Source organism: Sorex araneus, chromosome X (assembly GCF_027595985.1).
Source record: "Sorex araneus isolate mSorAra2 chromosome X, mSorAra2.pri, whole genome shotgun sequence".
Classification (NCBI taxonomy): Eukaryota; Metazoa; Chordata; class Mammalia; order Eulipotyphla; family Soricidae; genus Sorex; species Sorex araneus.
Genome location: NC_073313.1, coordinates 15,381,759 through 15,399,634, shown reverse-complemented (window position 1 = coordinate 15,399,634; position 17,876 = coordinate 15,381,759). Strand labels below are relative to the sequence as shown.

Below are 17,876 nucleotides of genomic sequence, written 5' to 3'. Positions count from 1 at the left end.
GCATATTGCATATGCCACAGGTAGTTTGCCAGGCTCTGTCATGTAGGCGAGATACTCTCGGTAGCTTGCCGGGATCTCCGAGAGGGGCGGAGGAATCGAACCCAGGTTAGCCATGTGCAAGGCGCTACCCGCTGTGCTATTGCTCCAGCCCCTGACTGAATATGAGAGACGCAAATTAAAAATTAAGACACTTTTAGTATGCTTTTAACATTAATGCTGTATTTATTAACTATGAGCGGGGCATTACTGATACCCCAACAAATTAGAAAACTGAAGAAGAGAGAGGTTAAAGAGAAATCCAAGAATGAGACTAAATGAGTAACAAAGGCAAACACTGGCAGACCTAGTCTGGGGAATACAGAGTGATCAATCGGTAAACAGGTAAAGGAATTTACATAGAACCATTTTTTCTTATATATTGAAAGAGACTCGATGTCTTTACCTGCTTCTTTACAGTTCAGATCTTTTTTGGCATCTATCCCCTGAAGTACAATTTCCAAACTCTTCTCAAACAAATTGAAAAATGTTATAGTTACCATTTATGTGTTTATTCCTAAGGCACCTTGGTGTGTACCACATCTTCTCTGGTCTTTCTTCTAATATTACATTTTGAAAATATTTGGAAAGAACATTCTGTGGCAAAGGCACTCATCTAGGCATAAGCTGGAATAAGCCCCAAAGTTACAGTATGTCCTCTTAGTCTATGTGACTCCATTACAGCGCCATAATCCTTTATATTTCAGTGATGTGGGGAAGCTTCAGAAATCGGTGTTTTGCTAACTAGGCCCCCATGTTCTATAGCTAGTGATTTAAAGGAGGTGAAAGGATCTATAAACAAAATCTAAGTATTATCTCCGGACTTAAAAAAGCCCTTGAAATGAAAAGGATCACCTGCATATTAACTCACAGGAAAGCGCCTTACAGCTGACATAGTATTTAAGTTTAAGAGATTTAATGGAATTGAAACCCAGAGCCAATTTTATGTATACTGTTAGATTCCAGAAACTTTAGCTGTCAAGAGAGGGTTTTGAATGGCCATAAATGTGAACTTTTAAGAGGCACAAGGTTTGTAAGACTTGACGGTTTCGAACCAGATCTCTTCGACAGCTTTCTGGCCCAGGTCAAGCATTTTCTGCAAATGCTTCCACCCATGCTTGGCACTGATCAGGAGATAGTCACTGTTATCGGGGTGCACCTGGCAAGAGTACGCCCCGATGACAAGCGACTGACAAAAACGGCCACAGACAAGGAGGTACAAAGCATCCCTCTCAACAGGTGTCAGGGGAATGACACTTTCAAATCCTGCCAGGATATAACCTCCAACCTGGATCGGATTCTTACTTTCGAGCATCATATACATGATCAAGATTGCTACTTCAAACACGTAGTAGCCATAGCTCATATCCCCGAAATCTAAAATCCCAGACACGTGGTACACAGACTCCCCAGACTCTAGCTTTTTAGACTCCACCAAGATGTTATAGTCATTCAGATCGCCGTGGTTGATACATTCGCGAAACTGACTGAATTTGTTGGTTATCTCCTCCTTAAACATCTGAATGACATACTCAATAACCTCTCGATTTTGACCCATGCCCACGGAACTCAGATACCTCTCCAAAAGGGGAACATTTTTCAGATTCCAGATGAAGTTCTCCCGATAGAGACTGCCTAGGCTGGGATGCTGGAAGGCCTCCAGCTCCTTATCCATTCTGGCGGCAACTCTGCCGATCTCATACAGCAGCTGGGGATTAATGGGAACCTCAGCAATGGGTCTTCCTGGGAGGTAGGTGAGCAGCCTCACCAGGTGGCTCTTGGTTACGGAGCCATGATCTATGCTAATGATCGAGGTGATGTTTTTCTTCTTACTGTAGCACAGAGAGGCTGTTGGGAAGCCAGCATCTCTCAGAAACATGCTGGCGTGGCTCTGCACGTCAATCAGGGCCGGCGTTTCAGTGGACACGGCATTGTTGATCTTGAGGACGTAGTCGGGCAGCCGCCCACCCTCCGAAGCGGCTCCGGCGGTTGTGATGAACACCAGGAAGTTCTGGTCATCGTAGCTGGGGAGTGGCTGGATCCTGGAGACTCGCAGCCCGAATATCGATTCCACCAGCACTACAGCTTCCGCCTCACTGAAGGTGGGCCGGGCAAGCACCTGAGACTGCTGATCGTCTCCACTTGCCATGGTGCCTGGAGGAGAGGGAGCACTCTCGTGAGGGACTGGCCAGGACAAGGGGGTGAGGGCATGAATTCCCCAAAGAGGTGGTTTTCACGGGAGTCAGCTGCACCCCCCCCCCCACCCAGGAAGTCTTCCCATCACTTGGCAGCGCAGAATGGCTTCCCATCTGTGGGCTGAACCCAGTTCTTGTGGGATTTCACTTTATAGAATTTAGCCTCTCGGCCTCTCAGTGCAGCACAAGAGCTAAGTGCTACTGATATGCCCTACCTTGCCCTCACATCAGCCCCAACTGACCAACCAACCTGAACCCTGGGACCAATCCCAGAATGCCTGGTTATAGGATCCCACTGCCCAAGGGCCAAACTGTTTCCAGTCCCTCATGGATGAGTTAACCAGGATCCAGCCATGACCGGCAGGCCCTCCTTCTGGGTTGGCACGTGTCTTCAGTGTGCCACCAGTGGAGCAGCCCCAGGGTGGTCACCTGCAGCCCCAGCCGTCAGCTTTTCTGTCAACTACCCCGCCAGTGAAATTCTACTGTAGAATCTAAGACTGGCTAAAGGTATTTAATTGGATGTTTTGGTTGCATCAACTATTCCCTAAGATGCCTGGGTGCTGCACATACATTATTTCTAACACTCTGTTTGGTAACTCATGGTAACGGGGTTTGACATGGATGTCTAGGGTCTCTAGATTTTGGCCTAAGCCGCGCAATTTAAGGTTAACTCGATAGTTTCATTAGCAGACAAATGGGCTAGAAATAGAGGCACTCACTCACTGCTGCCAGCCCATTCCTGATACCAGGGAAACGTCTGTGTCCTCAGGAACATCCACTTTAGGGCAAACTGGAACCAATTCTCATAAGTCAGACTAGGTTTTTATCTGAATTCCTTCCCATAAACAGTATTGGAATCGATTTTTACCATCTATTTCCTTCTGGCAAGGCACATTTCCCTGGGTTGTGCTAATCTCGCGGAAAACAGATGTTTCACGCAGAGATGATCTGGAAGGCAGCGGGGTCTCAGGAACTGAGCAGGGCAATGCATCACTTACCAAGAATCCGATTTGTTGAGCCTCTGACAGGACTCGATTACTCGCACACAGGTCACACGTATCTCAGCTAAAATACGAATAAGGAATTACTGTTAATTCTTGCAGTCACTTTTCCATGTCTTGCAAAGCAATCCCATTTTCCCTGCTATACACTGATCAAGAGATAGCACTGTTAAGTTTCAATTCACTGAAGCCATAAATCTATTTCTAGGAAAAGTCAATCTTTCCCAAGAAATTGCTGCTTTCTGTTTCTTCATATTCCCTCTGACTTCTGACTGCATACAACTTTGGCCCACAATTGCTGGCTCTGAAAATGTAGGTGCCCCAGCCAAGGAATAGGGGCAGTGGTGAAAAGCTGAAAGAGGGAAGGAAACAGATTCCCAGCTTTGAGTATCCACAAGGGAGCCCCCTGCCTACTCCTTAACTGTAGACCCTTGGCACCCATTTTGAGACTTTCAACCTCCTTGAAAAATTTAAGGTACTATACTTGTGTTATTTGAACTCATCAGCTTTGTTGCAGCAGCTAAAAGAAATGAACACACGCCTTTAAATATTGGAAACATTTTTTCTTCCAGAGGAAAAAGGGAAAGGAGGTATGTATCATATATAGAGCCAAGAATAAGGGTAGAAACGTGTTTCTAAATACTTCGGGGGTGTTGAGTAATACCCAGGGGTGCTCAGGGGCTATTCCAGCCTCTGTGTTCAGGAGTCACCCCTGATAGTACTAAAGGAACAGTATCTTAAGGATATGTATGGCATTCTTTACTTCAGGTTTCTAGAACTTATATTTAATCTTAAGGCCAGAATGGATATGAAGTGTCCGTGTCCAGAACCCATGACACTTAGGAGGCTCTGTGTGTGCCCGGGAACATTGCAGCCTAATTTAGTGATCACACAGCAGCTGAGAGCGCCTTCAAAACTGGCTAGACTAACCCCGCACAGGCATTTAACCCCTGGCTTTTATTTTCTGCTTTGTTTGGGTGTCACCCGGCAATACTCAGGGCTTACTCCTGGTTCTCCACTCAGGAGTCTCTCCTGGCAGTGCTCAGGAGACCATATGGGATGTTGGGGTTTGAAACCAGGTCAGTCATGTGCAAGGCAAATGCTTTCCCCACTGTATTATCACTCTGGCCCTTAACCCTCTTCTTTTTTTTTTTTTTGCTTTTTGGGTCACACCCAGAGATGCACAAAGGTCACTCCTGGCTCTGCACTCAGGAATTACCCCTGGCAGTGCTCAGGGAACCATATGGGATGCTGGGAATCGAACCCGAGTCAGCTGCGTGCAAGGCAAATGCCCTACCCACTGTGCTATCACTACAACCCCCTTAACCCTCTACTTATTACCACATATAGAGGTGAGAGGTGCCCATTTTGGAGTTCTGGAGCTTGTATTTTAAACGCAAACAATTGCAACCTAGGGGCAAACTTTTTCCTATGAGAGAGTACATATCAATGTCACTGAGACTTCACTGCGTAAGAGGCTACCTGAAAAGGAAGAAATCAATGAGACTGAACTAATAAGAATTTGTGAAATCCGTTATTTTTTTTAAATTCTTTTTTTTTCTTTTTGGGTCACACCCAGCGATGATGCACAGGGGTTACTCCTGGCTTTGCACTTAGGAATTACTCCTAGTGGTGCTCAGAGGACCATATGGGATGCTGGGAATCGAACCTGGGTCGGCCGCATGCAAGGCAAAAACGCCCTACCCGCTGTACTATTGCTCCAGCTGTCATATTTCTTTTTAATTGAATCATTGATAGAGAGCCCATTTCAAAGCTGTTCATCATCAGGTTTCAATCATACATTGTTCCAACACCCATCCCTCCACCAGTGTACATGACCCAGCACCAATGTCCCCAATTTCCTGATTCTATGGCAGGCAACTTTTTTCTCTCCCCTTCTATCTCTCTCGAGCGCACTACCCTTTTGAGAAATTATCATGCTGGATAAGAACTGAGTATTGAACGTAGGTAAAAGGAAATCCGTAATAATTTTATATTAATATAATAATTCAAAACAAGACTGATAATGAGATCATTCTGAATGAGGAACACATTAGCAACATAAGTTTTTTGGAATCTCAATTCTCAGGAGACAGCTTTCCATGTGCCCAGGATAGAGCCAAGCACTTTGGAGAGCAAATTCCAGTGATTATTTTTTTAGTTCATAAGACAGCAATCAGAAAGATGTATAGAATCCTCTGGAAGCTTAGTCTGCTCTTTCGAGAACAAATATTCCCATCAATACAACAATCTCCGGACCAGTCATTTCTAATTGACTCCAACATGCTATTCTTGGTTTTCTTTTTTTTTTCTTTTTGGGTCACACCTGGCGATGCACAGGGATCACTCCTGGCTCTGCACTCAGGAATTACCCCTGGCGGTGCTCAGGGGACCATATGGGATGCTGGGAATCGAACCCGGGTCGGCCGCATGCAAGGCAAACGCCCTACCTGCTGTGCTATCGCCCCAGCCCTTCTTTTGCATTTAACAAATTCTTTCGGAGAAACCGCCCTGCTTACCTTCGCTGCATGGCGTGCGGTTCTGCACGCGGGTGGCTGGGTCGCGAGGGGGGTTTGGGTGTGTTGGCCTGGGCCAACCTAGACATACCGGAGAAAAGAGAAGCAAGCGCCTTAGGAAACACGGAGCGCCGCGAACGGTGTCACGGAGCCGACAAACATGCCTTCCACTTTCACATGCACACCAGTGTGCACTGACAAACACACGTGTGCATGCCGGCAATGTGCAGCAGCAAACACACATGTGCATGCATGCACACATGTGCAACCTCTTTGGCTGCTGTGCAACACGAACACTTGCCTTGCATGCAGCCAACCCCTGCTCAAGCACGCCCCCTTGCTCTGATCTCTCTGAAGTTTCCAAAGCCAGAGAGCGATGCTCAGAGCCTGGCCCTGGCCGCCTCGGTCTGCTCGTTCCCAGTGATCCCTTCAAGGGGGGGGTCTCCCAGGTTGGGGGGCTCCCTTTCCGCAGACGCGTAACTCACAGACTCAGTCCCGGAGCCACAGCCACTGCGCCCGCCTGCCTCCCCCGCACATCGCTTGCTCGTGTCTGGCCAGCGGGACCGGCAGGTGGAATCTCTGTGGGGGAGGGGACGGGGCTTCAGCAAGTCTCGCGATGCTTCCCTCCCCCAATCAGGGTCCTCTCCGCTCAGTTTTCTCCCATCCGTGTGGGAAATGGGGGGGATGGGGGCAGGGAAGGGGCGTCTTTCGAGGCTCCCCGCAACTTCCAGGTGGTCGCTTGTTTTGAAAACCCCCAACCCCCCCTTGTCTCTCCCGAGTAGCTCTCCCGCTCTCAAGCTCAACCTGAGCATCCTTTGTAATAAAGTTAACAATTTGGTTTCTTAAAAAAGCTTGAGATCAGGGCTGGAGCGATAGCACAGCGGGTAGAGTGTTTACCTTGCACGCGGCCGACCGGGGTTCAAAACCCAGCATCCCATATGGTCCCCTGAGCACCGTCAGGAGTATTTACCGAGTGTATGAGCCAGGAGTAACCCATGTGCATCGCCGGGTGTGACCCAAAAAGCAAATAATAATAATAAAACAACCTCGAGATCGTTTAGCGTAACTTGCTGAAGTGGAAATCCACACTTTGTGCATGTATGTGTTTGGTTCCATTTCTCGGCTACTTGCCTGACCCGGGTTCCATCCCTGGCACCCCACCAAGGCACTCCTCTAAGCCCCACCAGCAGTGACCCCTGAACACGCTGGGTGTGGCCCAAAATCCAAAAAAAAAGGGGAAAGGATCGGGGGTTGAGCCTGCAGCTGCGAGAATTGGGATGCTTTCGGGGTTTTCAGATGGGGCTACTATAGAAAAGTCCTATTGATTGTGGAAATGAATCCAGGTAGGGGATACTTTTCCCACCTCTATAAATAATTTTACCTCTAAAATAAAGATGGACATGGAGTAGAAGCGTGTATAAATAAATAACAATTTTTCACTGGTAGCATCTCCACTTCCTAATTTTTGGAAGTTTGTTTTTAGGAACTATGTGCGGATAATGATTTCCCCTGGTGGACGGCCATCGTGTCTGCAAGTTTACTCCTAAATCTCTCAGGAAATAGAAGCCCAAGGAAGCTTCAATGGAGAGCATACTCTCTTCTGCTTTTGGAGAAGCGGGCTTCGGGGAGGCAGCGGCTGCGCCTGCCGCCTGGATGTCTAATAGTGTTGCAGATTTAACACTAAGTCACCATGTGGGGGAATGAGGAAGGGGAGGCCCCGGGGATGGGGGTGGTATCCCCCCAAAGGGAGCAGACTGTCGGCACAGAAGGCAGGGAATCTCTGGGAGGGTCTTAGGGCCCAAGCGCTGTTTGGGGGTCTGGTGATGAGTGCGAGCCAGGGCTGAGACCCCTCTCTGCTGAGGCCTGTTTCCCCCTCCCTTTTTTCTTTCTTTCCCCAGAACAGGTCTTTCCCATGGAGGTGGTGAGCTCTGAGCAGGCTGTGCATTTACAATCTGCACGCACTGATAAGGGATTTTCTGACAGGAGGAGCAGAAGGTGGGTTACAGCAGGCAAGGGATGCGGCCTGACGAAAGCTCTCTATGAAATTTGACAATCATCAGGAGCCTCCTTGAGAAGGGTTGCAAATACCGACCTTTGCAAGCCCCTCACCTCCATTGACAAGCTGGTTTCCACCCCCCACCCCCACCCCTCAGATGTAACTGACATAGCTTCTTTCCCTTTCTCCTCTGCAAGACAAAGCGCAGAAACAAAAATATTTTGCCAGGATTCAAAGGGGTATGTTCATTTCATGTCCTACAGCTGCTACAACCAAGTTGATGATTTCAAACGACGTAAGTGAATAACCTTACACTTCTGGAGGACGCTGAAAGTCTCAAGATGGGTGCCAAGGGCTTAATAGCAGGGGGGTCCCTTGTGGACGCTCAGGGGGGGCAATCTGTTTTCCCCTTCCTCACTTTCAGCTTCTCATCCCTGTCCGTATTTCTTGGCCGAGAGTGCCTACCATTTGCAACTGCCGCTGAAATCATTTGCATATTATTCATATAATTTGAAAGAAAAGTTCTACTTTCTGGGGGGGTGCCTAAAGGAAGTCAGACCTAAATGTGTTATCTTTGCCAGAGAGCAGCGGAGGGAGCTCAGAGCACCTGCATTTGTATAGAAAAGGGATCTAGCAGGTCCCCGCCTCTCAAAGCAATAAAATTGTTTGTGTGTGTGTTTGGGGGGGTTGGTTTCTATTCCTGGTGCAGGGCTTTAAAGTGGGAGAAGACATAGAAAAACTGACAAGGATCTGAGAATCTCACAAGCCTGCTCTTCGTCTGTGCAATCTTGCTAGTGGCAAGAGGGAATTCTGGTAATACTAATAAAACATGAAATTTTAAATACAGTAAGCATTCGCACAAGTCGGACGTTTGCTCTGCTGTGGTTTTAAATGACAGTGCTTAGGAATCTTCCAAGCAAGTACAGATGGGAACATGTTGAGAAGGAAAGCAAAAGAAAATTGCCCCTGGTTCCTGATCCGTTTTCTCTAAGCCCGCCCCTGCTAACCTGTTCCATGAATTGTGTTCTTCCTGCTGTGGATAGACTCTACATTCTAGCAGAGGGCAATTGCAGTGAGCAAAAATAAAGAAATAAACCGAGGATGCCCTTCAGAAATCAACTTAGTCATCTCCATAAGCAAATGTTTCGTCTTCTTGGATCACCAGAAAAAAAAAAAGAAAGTGTGGAGGGCGAGTAGGAATGAAGCCAAGGGGCCGAGTGGAATAATATTAGGATAATCCAAATAATTCCCAGTAATCCCAGTCGTGCTGTAACTAGGGAACCATTATATACTTTTTTTTGGAACCATTATATACTTTTTCACATCATTTAACTGTGAAGAAGGAATTGAAATAATGTGAAATAACTTCTGTTTTCCCATAAAGGAAAGATGCCTGGAAAAGAGCATTTCATTTGTTTTAGTTTTTTTTTTCAACGATCACTAGCTGCCCTTCTATGCAAAAATTATGCTTCCGAAATCTCTTGATGTTGATTCCGCACGTGGAGCAAGCGATTTGCCCCACGTGTGCCACTCACGGCAGAAGCCCCCCCCTTTTTTTTAAGCAAAGAGTAGGGTCATTTTAGCCCTCCCCCGATTCCTCCGTAGGCATGTCACCCTACACCCTAGCAGCTGTGGCATGGTGGACCCCAGTACCTAAGGGTGAAAAAACAGAGAAAAGGGGGGCCTTTAAGGCCTCTGAGAGGAAACAACAGTGGAGGGAAGTGATAGTAAAGTGTTTCCATTTAAAAGGTAGTTACCCCTTTAAGAAAAAAAAAAAGAACTGCTCATGCTTGAAAGAAAAACAAAGGGAAAGCACAAATATCAAAACTGCCAACAATATTTGGATCGGGGTAAATCTATAGGTCAGTTTCAAATTGCCGTTTCACAGTTTTCAAATGTTTCCAAAGGAGGGGGCGCGGCGGGCAGGCGCTTGCCCTGCGTGCCGCTGACCCGGCTTCCATCTCTGGCACCACAATGGACGCCAGCGTTGCTAGGCATGGTTCCCTGAGCTCAGAGCCACGTACAGCCCCCTCCGCGCCAAACCAGATCCATTTCACACGAACGTGTATTTTATCTAAGCAGCTGATAGAGACGGGCTCCCCGAGAAAGTGACCCTGGGTCTGATCCCTCCACCCCGCTCCCCAACAGAAGGAAATCAACATATTTTTGCCCTGGGGGAAAGAAATGGACAAGGTTTTGTAATGGGGAAATGTTTTTAAAGAAGCAAATGGGAATTTGCCCAGGATTGATTCTACATCAAGACTGGGTTTGGGGCTGCCGGACATCGAGACTGCGTAGAGGAGGCAGCTGATCAAGGCCAGGAGAATTGGCTGCGAAGAGCCGGAATGGGAAAAAGACACAGCTCAGCCTAATTCACCTTTGTGTCCCTCCCTCCGACACATGACAGCCCATTTGGGTAGAATAGACCAGAGGGTCAAGTAAGGGAGAAAAATCCAAGTGAGCTCTGAGCAAATAACTTTACTTCCAGAAGTCTTACATTTACTCAAGTAAATTCTCAGAGAGGAAGAACTACCCAACTTTTGCAACCCACCCAAGCACCTTTCTTTCATCCTTCAGATTTTCTCAGCCCAGACTCAGTGTATATTAAGTTTCATCCAACATTTACCACCACCTTCTTGTTTCTTAGCGCCTCTTGCATGTCTTCCAACCCACCTCCATGGGAAACCCTTCCCCCCCTACCTTCCACACCTGCCTGGGTCCGCCTTGCTGGAACCCGGAACACCGTGCTGGCTTCTGGATGTCTCCTGAAGGCACCTGGAGCAATGTCCTAAATACCTTTAGGAGCTCGGCACCTCAGCTCCACTCAGTGGCACCTGGTCTGTCTCCTGGGCCACAGAAGGATGTGAGAGGCCAATGAGAAGCCGGCACCGGTGCAGAGAGCAGAGGGCAGGGCAGGTCGAGCCTGGTCTGCACTCTGGGGCCCTGCAGGCAGCCCAGCAGCCTTTAAACCCCTTCTCTAAATGCGCATCCTCAGAAAACCATGTGGACACTCCCACTGTACTCACAGGATGTTCCGAGGAGCCCCTGTCTGTGGCATAACTCCTGGATCACCATGTCCCAGAATTGAGACTTTGTTTTAGGAGCTCAAGAAAGCAAAGGGTTAGGATAGAAACACAATTGAGATTAAGTAAAGAAAAGCACCTTTCTAGCAGAATCTTCACTCCCTCAACCATCCAGCAGTGTAACAATCTGAAGATAAACCAGGCTGCTAATGTTGCCGGAAGGAGGATTAGTTGATTCACCCCTTTGCAGCTAATCTGTAGCTGGGTGAATAATATAGTGTCTACTTGGATAGAAAGGGCTGGAGCATGGGCTTCGCATGCAGGAAGCTGGGGTTTCATCCTTGGTCCTGCAAGATCCCCCAGGCACTGCTGGATGGAAACCCACCTACCTCTGCAAAAAAAAAAAAAGTGATAATTGGCTGAAAAGGTTTAGGAATGTTTGCATACATCTCTACTTGAGGGAGTATATGCATTGTAAACAGCTCTCAGAACTTCAATTTTAAAATCTACATCTAAAAGAAAATAAAGGAGTCGCCCTATATCTTTATCTTTTGTCTTGGAGATGGACATGTTTGTGCCTCATATTCAGAGGTGCCTGTTACATATATTGGTTTATTTTTGTTCTCGATGGCATCATAAACACTAATCTTTTTATGTTGCTGGTCCCTTTGCAGGGTGGACAAGTTTCATTTATACCTTATCTGGAAATGTGCACATTGGTAAGTTATGAATATTTTTCTTTGGGTGCAGTTGCAGTGTGATTTGAAACTACGGAGGGCGGGGGAGAGGAACTATAGAATGTTTCATGTAGTGGAGTACTAGAAGTCCTCATGTTTAGCACTAGCCCTTCTCTACATCTCAATGTATGTACCTACATATGTTCAGACTCACCTGTCATTTTACAGTATATTTGGTGACGAGAAGAACATGATGTCCCTTTCACTGTGGTTGTATGCAGATGGCAGGTTCAGGCACAGTTACATATGTTATTCAATGCTAAGATGTTGGCAGCCTGGATTCTAGGAAAGTCTCTATCATATTGACGGGTGCCCTGCTCACAGTCCTGTGATCTTTGCCTGCCCTCACTTCCTATTGCCAGTAGTGTGCCTTTTAGCTTGGGGGACTTAGCTATGCCAGAAGGTACTACTTTCTTTTTTACAGTGACAGGGAGGCAACATCACTTCCTGCTGGTGATGCAAGGCATCTTGGGTGATTGTGTATGTATTTTGTAAAAATAGTCTAGGTAGGGGCCAGCTGATAGGAGAGTGGGGAGGGCGATTCCCTTGCACACAACCAATCTGGGTTTGATCCCCAGTACCCTAACTAGTCCCCAGCACCACCAGGAGTGATTCCCAAGTACAGAGTCAGGAGTAAGTCCTGAGCACCTCTGGGTGTGGCCAAAAAAAAAAAAACAAAAAGAAAATTCCAAATATTCTACAAATTTTTTTTTAAATCTACAATTCTGTAACTTGTTGATTTAGTACACAGAGAAATTCTCTTTAGCCTTCTGATCTCATTTAAATAGGATTTCTGTATATTAGTGCTCACAGACTTTTCCTGGAGTTCCTGATGGGATTATGCTCAATGCGCATGCGCTTGATAATTAACCCTTGGCTGTCTGCCTTCCGTCTCCTATACACCTTCCTTACCCAACTGCTCCATTGATGTTGGATCCTGGGATCATTTCCCACATCAACTCGGTGCAGTTAAGTTTGCATTTCTGTGCTTTCGAGATAGCATGGAGAGAACCAGCCTCCCCTCATTCCTGTCCGACTCTTCATGAGCAGTAATGTAAGTCCAGCGAGAGGGCTGCAGACTCACAGTCCCATTTTTCAGGCCCTCTGGGGTTGGGTGCTTTCCAGACCTCCTATGAGCAGTGAACTTCCTGGGGTTCAAACATGGCTCCCCGCTTAGCCATTCACTCCAGTCCCAAACAGCTGGCTTACTGATAACATCTGTTGAGGTTCAAAGGCTACACTCAAAGCTATTTAAACCATTCTTCGTATTCTCCAAGAGGGAACTTCAGTTGCCTAAAAATATTCTTCTGGAAAATAATGGTAAAACAGACCCATGTATTTTGATTTCATGCAGTAAAAATGGGCTTAGTTCCTCTTTTACTGCAGACCAATTCATTTATGGATCAGAAGCAAAATTTATTTTAACATTTGAGAAAATATGAAAAAAGGCCATGGTATTTTTATGCAAAACACTATGAGGGGTTCTCAGAACCTATAGCTACCATATGACCTAGTGATTAGATTTTTTGGTATCTACCCCAAGAACACAAAAAACAGTAATTCAAAAGATATATGCATACCTGTGTTCATTGCAGCACTAAATATAATAACCAGGATATGGAAAGAACTCAACTATCCAACAGCAAATAAATGAATAAAATAGCCATGGTATACATACATAACAGAATTCTACTTGTCTAAAAGAAAAGATAAAATATTTCCTTTTGCTACAGTTAGATGGAACCCATTGTAGTGATGTTAAATGAAATAAGTCTGAAGGAAATAGACAAACACTGGATTCATCTGTGATATCTAAAGAGGCAAAGAAGTCCAGGGACATTACAGGAGGTAGGGCACTTGCTTTGAATGCAGCCAACTTCTTTTCAGTTCCTGGTACTTTTTGTCCCCAGAGCACCACCAAGGGTCACTCCAGAGACGGAAGTAGCCCCTTGGCATTCAAATAAAATAAAACTTAGAAAAATAAAGAAGGATCTACAGTGCTTGTGAGAACAAGATGAAACGGTTAGAGCATTTGCCCTATTCATCCAGAGCTAAGCTATAGAAACTTCAGACAATTGCCAAAAGGGGGGAAACAAAGGGAATAGACAATGTTTAATGAAAATAAAGCCTTGAACTTCTGACATCAGAACCAGGTGGAAGTGGACTGGTGGTCAGAAAACAAGGTGGACTGAAGGTGACCTTGGGACATTGGTGGTAGAGGACTTTTAGCACTTCGGTGGTGGCAGTGGTGATCTAGAGAACTTTGTAAAAAGCATATACAGGAGGCCGGAGCTATTGTACAGCAGGTAGGGAGTTTGCCCTGCACACGGCCGACTCGGGTTTGACTCCTGGCATCCCGTATGGTACCCCTCCCTCCCCAAGCACCTCCAACAGTGATTACTGAGTGCAGAAGCAGGAGTAACCCCTGAGCATTGCTGGATGTGGCCCCCAAAAGCCAAAAAAAGCATATACATCAACACTGTTGTGAACTCTGTTACCTCAATGATAATAAAACAAAAATTGAAATATTCATGGTAGTATCACAAGTCGCTGTGTATACACATTCAATTGCATTTAACCATCTGGAAGAGATAAGATATCATTTGCTTTTATGATCTTTTGAGAATCTTGAGCACATAGTATTGTATAGCAAAGAAAAGTAAAAGCCATCTTTGGGGGGTAGTACCCCTGATTTATGATTTCAGGGGGAACAGAATGATCAGCACAAATGGAAAAGTAGGAAATCTTAAAGTGGCAAGGATGCCAGACACTTTGTGTAGAATGGGCGAAAGAAAGCAGGGGGGGCACAATTTCCACGGAGTTCTAGAGAGCCAAGCCTCTCATCACTCTGGACCACAGGCAGCTCTTCCAATAAGAAACTTGACTGATGGCCACTGACTAGTGAATTTCATATATTTTTCATGTTTACAAATATAGAAACCTCTCTCAGCTTGTGGGCTTCACCAAAAGCTCACATTTGCTTTGTATTGAACTGGCATTGTAGAGAAGAGAGAGGGAAAGAAACATAATTTTCAGAGCCCTTCATCCATAGTTAGCGTGTTACTTCCCAGGTAGACTTCAGTCCCACAGTTGCAAAGGGTAAAAGCTCAAGCTTTGAAGGGCAGGAATGACTCCCACATCCACCTGTGTACCTGCAGGTGAGACAGATCTTCAACCTCTCTCTACTCATGGGCTTGATCCCCTCTTATGTGACTGAGCCATGGACCACCAGTGTCAAAAATCTGGCTGGAAATGGGGTCACCGTTTGTAGCATGGGATCCAGGTGATATCCGTGCAGAGTAAACTGTGGGTAGAGAGAATCCAGCTCCCTAAATTGACTCCTTGACTGACTCCATGACCTCACTGGAATTTTATCTCTTTCCTTCACTCTTCTCCACCCCCCTAATCGAGATGTTACTAAGAAAAGTGAAAGGGCAAGAAAACAACCAACAGAGAAAAAGAAATGACAAAGCAGGAAGAGCTATTATATATTTACTGACATCTAAAACCCATAGAGAGGGTCTGAAGTGATAGCATAGTGGGTAGGGCGTTTGCCTTGCAGGCGGCCGACCCGGGTTCGATTCCCAGCATCCCATATGGTCCTCTGAGCACCACCAGGGGTAATTCCTGAGTGCAGAGCCAGGAGTTACCCCTATGCATCTCTGGGTGTGACCCAAAAAGCAAAAAAACATAATAAAGTAAAAATGAATAAAACCCATAGAGAGAACTCAGAAAATGTTTTCTGACTTAACTGCCTGTAGTGTATCTTGCATGTTGAAATTGTGATGGCACCAGCCCACCAGAGATGGCAAAAACTGATCAGCAAAAATAAATGTCTTTTTCAAAATGTTAAGCATTCCCATTTTGATACATACATACATACATACATACATACATACATACATACATACATACATACACACACATGAGGATGCTGGAATAAATGGACAGAAGTTTTGGGTTTAATAAGTAATCTGCAGAGAGCTCATACAATGCAGATTTAGGAGGACTATTACTTGGTACAGGATTATTTATTCGGGGTGTTGAAATAAATGAGTAATAGTAGATTGAGTTTGCGTATATTCAGGTGGATTGCTTTTGGTTTTCAGCCACATCCAGCTATGCTCAGGGCTTTCTCCTGGCTCTGTGTTCAGGGGACCATGTGGGATGCTGGGGATTAATACCAGTTGGCTTCTTACAAAGCAAACGCCCTACCTGCTATACTAGCTCTCCAGCCTCAGGGTGAAATTTTGAACATTAGAAAATGCTGGACTAGCTACTCAGACCTTTAGATACCAACTTGAGTAGAGTGAAGCTACGTAATTGCCTTCTAGCGGCACTCTGAAGAGAGGGGGTTAACAGAATTAAAATATAATAGAAATACTACTCTTTATTTGAAAAACTATATAAGCCTTGCTCTTTCAAGCCTGTGTTTTCTCTTGAATATGTATTTATTTCTCTCCAAGGCTCTTTTCACTCTGAAGAAGCCTGTGTTCTCTCTTGAACACAAATTCCTCTTTCTCCTAAAATCTAAGTAAATTTCTTTCAGTAAAAACAATCTTGCTTCACTGTCACTGTGATCCTGTTGTTCATCAATTTGCTCGAGTGGGCACTGGTAACGTCTCCATTGTAAGACTTGTTACTGTTTTTGGCATATCAAATATGCCATGGGTAGCGTGCCAGGCTCTGCCGTGCAGGCGAGATACTCTCAGTAGCTTACTGGGCTCTCTGAGAGGGACGGAGGAATTGAACCCGGGTCAGCCGCTTGCAAGGCAAACACCCTACTCGCTGTACTATTGCTCTAGCCCCTAATCTTGCTTCACACACCAAAAATGTATTTGAGACATTTTATGCTTTTCAGGGTTCTTAGTAATCATTAATCATTAATGCATTGGGGTTTTATAAAAGCCTAAATTGTTCAATGTTAGCTTTAAAATTTGTGCAGGAAGTACAGGGGAAAGATCATTAACAATAATCTTCCTCCCAGGACCTCACATATGTGAGACATGCGCCAAAATATTTTTTCATTGAAGCTACAAGTCCTTTTCTTACCCATCAGCTGAAATCTCTGCAGTATGGTTTTTTTTTAAAATAAAGATCATATAAAAGTGACATGGTCAGAAAACCAGTAGATCCAAGGATACTGAGATCTGAACTCTGATCCCCTTCCCTACTGCCGAAATGAAAACGACACAACACATTAACACAAAGATCAAAGGGATAGAAGAGTTCGGCCCTAATCCCAAAGCTAGGAACTATTTATCAGCTTGGTTGCCAGTCCTCTAGAAAAACCAGTATCAAATATACTGTTGGGGCTTAGAAAATATATTTAGAAGTCTAAAACTATTGGCCTGCAGTTCTTGAAGTTGATAGTTTAGTGAAATGAGCTGTTAAAGGATTCAAACTTATTTCAAACATTATGCCTGCTTCGCCTCTGCTCAGCCCTTTGCTCCTGTTCTCAGTGGCATTAAGTTTGGCACCAAATCTGGATTGAACAGCAGAAGTGAGGAGCACCCTGAAAGTCCTCATGTTCACCTTCACATGTTTCAAGTAATGATTAACCCGGCACTTCATCTTCCTTCCATGCCCATTGCAGCGAGGTACCTGGGCCTTCAAGGTGGTACCCTCCCCTGGTCCCCCTGCTCATGGCTACTCCCTCCAGCTCAGAGGAAACCGACTCAGACTCTTAAATCTGCTAATCTGCCTTTTGCAGCAGTAAAGGTAGTCCCATGATTTAATTCATCAAATCACTAAAGAAAGCCCTTTGAACTGATACGGGAGAGATGACTGAACTGAAGGGGTCATTTAGAAGGATGGCAGCAGTACAGGGACACCACTAATGATTCAGCCCTACTGGGGCTGGAGTGATAGCACAGTGGATAGAGCATTTGCCTTGCACAAGGCCAACCTGGGTTCGATTCCCAGCATCCCATATGCTCCCCTGAGCACCACCAGGAGTAATTCCTGAGTGCACAAGCGAGGAGTAACCCCTGTGCATTGCTGGGAGTGACCCAAAAAGCAATCACAGGCCTACCTTGACTGCATTTCTCAGAATTGGCTGACGAGCACATGTCTGTACTTGAATTTAAAATACATTGTTGTGGCAGCTTAACTTTTTCAGTAAATAACCTTGGCGAAATAAGAGGGTTTCCATTGTGCACAGAGAATGAATGCTATCAAAATCTCTGATAGAAATTCTGGAATGGGTTCTGGCGTAGAATAAGTGGGACAGTAGTTCTTATGAAGAGATGAAAAGGAAAAAAAACTGGCATATGGGGAAAAGGTGCCCAGCGATTAATCACCCCCTGAATATGCAGCACAACTTTAAAGTATGTTTTCAAGTATTTTGCCCTTTTCTGACTGTTTAGGGCA

General features: G+C 45.5%; 2 protein-coding genes and 1 pseudogene across 3 annotated transcripts in view; 1 reads left to right on the top strand and 2 right to left on the bottom strand.

Annotated features, from left to right (window-relative positions):
* PIR (pirin) overlaps nt 1-17,876 on the top strand; it is a 93,075-nt gene that overhangs the window by 62,378 nt on the left and 12,821 nt on the right. For both annotated transcript variants that reach the window (XM_055123117.1, XM_055123116.1), the window contains one exon: nt 11,442-11,486. In XM_055123117.1, the coding sequence (XP_054979092.1) occupies nt 11,442-11,486 (45 nt within the window). The remainder of the gene's footprint in view (nt 1-11,441; nt 11,487-17,876) is intronic.
* Nucleotides 1,052-2,185, bottom strand: LOC105943142 (hydroxylysine kinase-like). Its single transcript, XM_012933572.1, has one exon. It carries the CDS (start codon nt 2,183-2,185, stop codon nt 1,052-1,054), a length of 1,134 nt encoding a protein of 377 aa, XP_012789026.1.
* Nucleotides 9,130-9,300, bottom strand: LOC129400722 (U11 spliceosomal RNA; annotated as a pseudogene).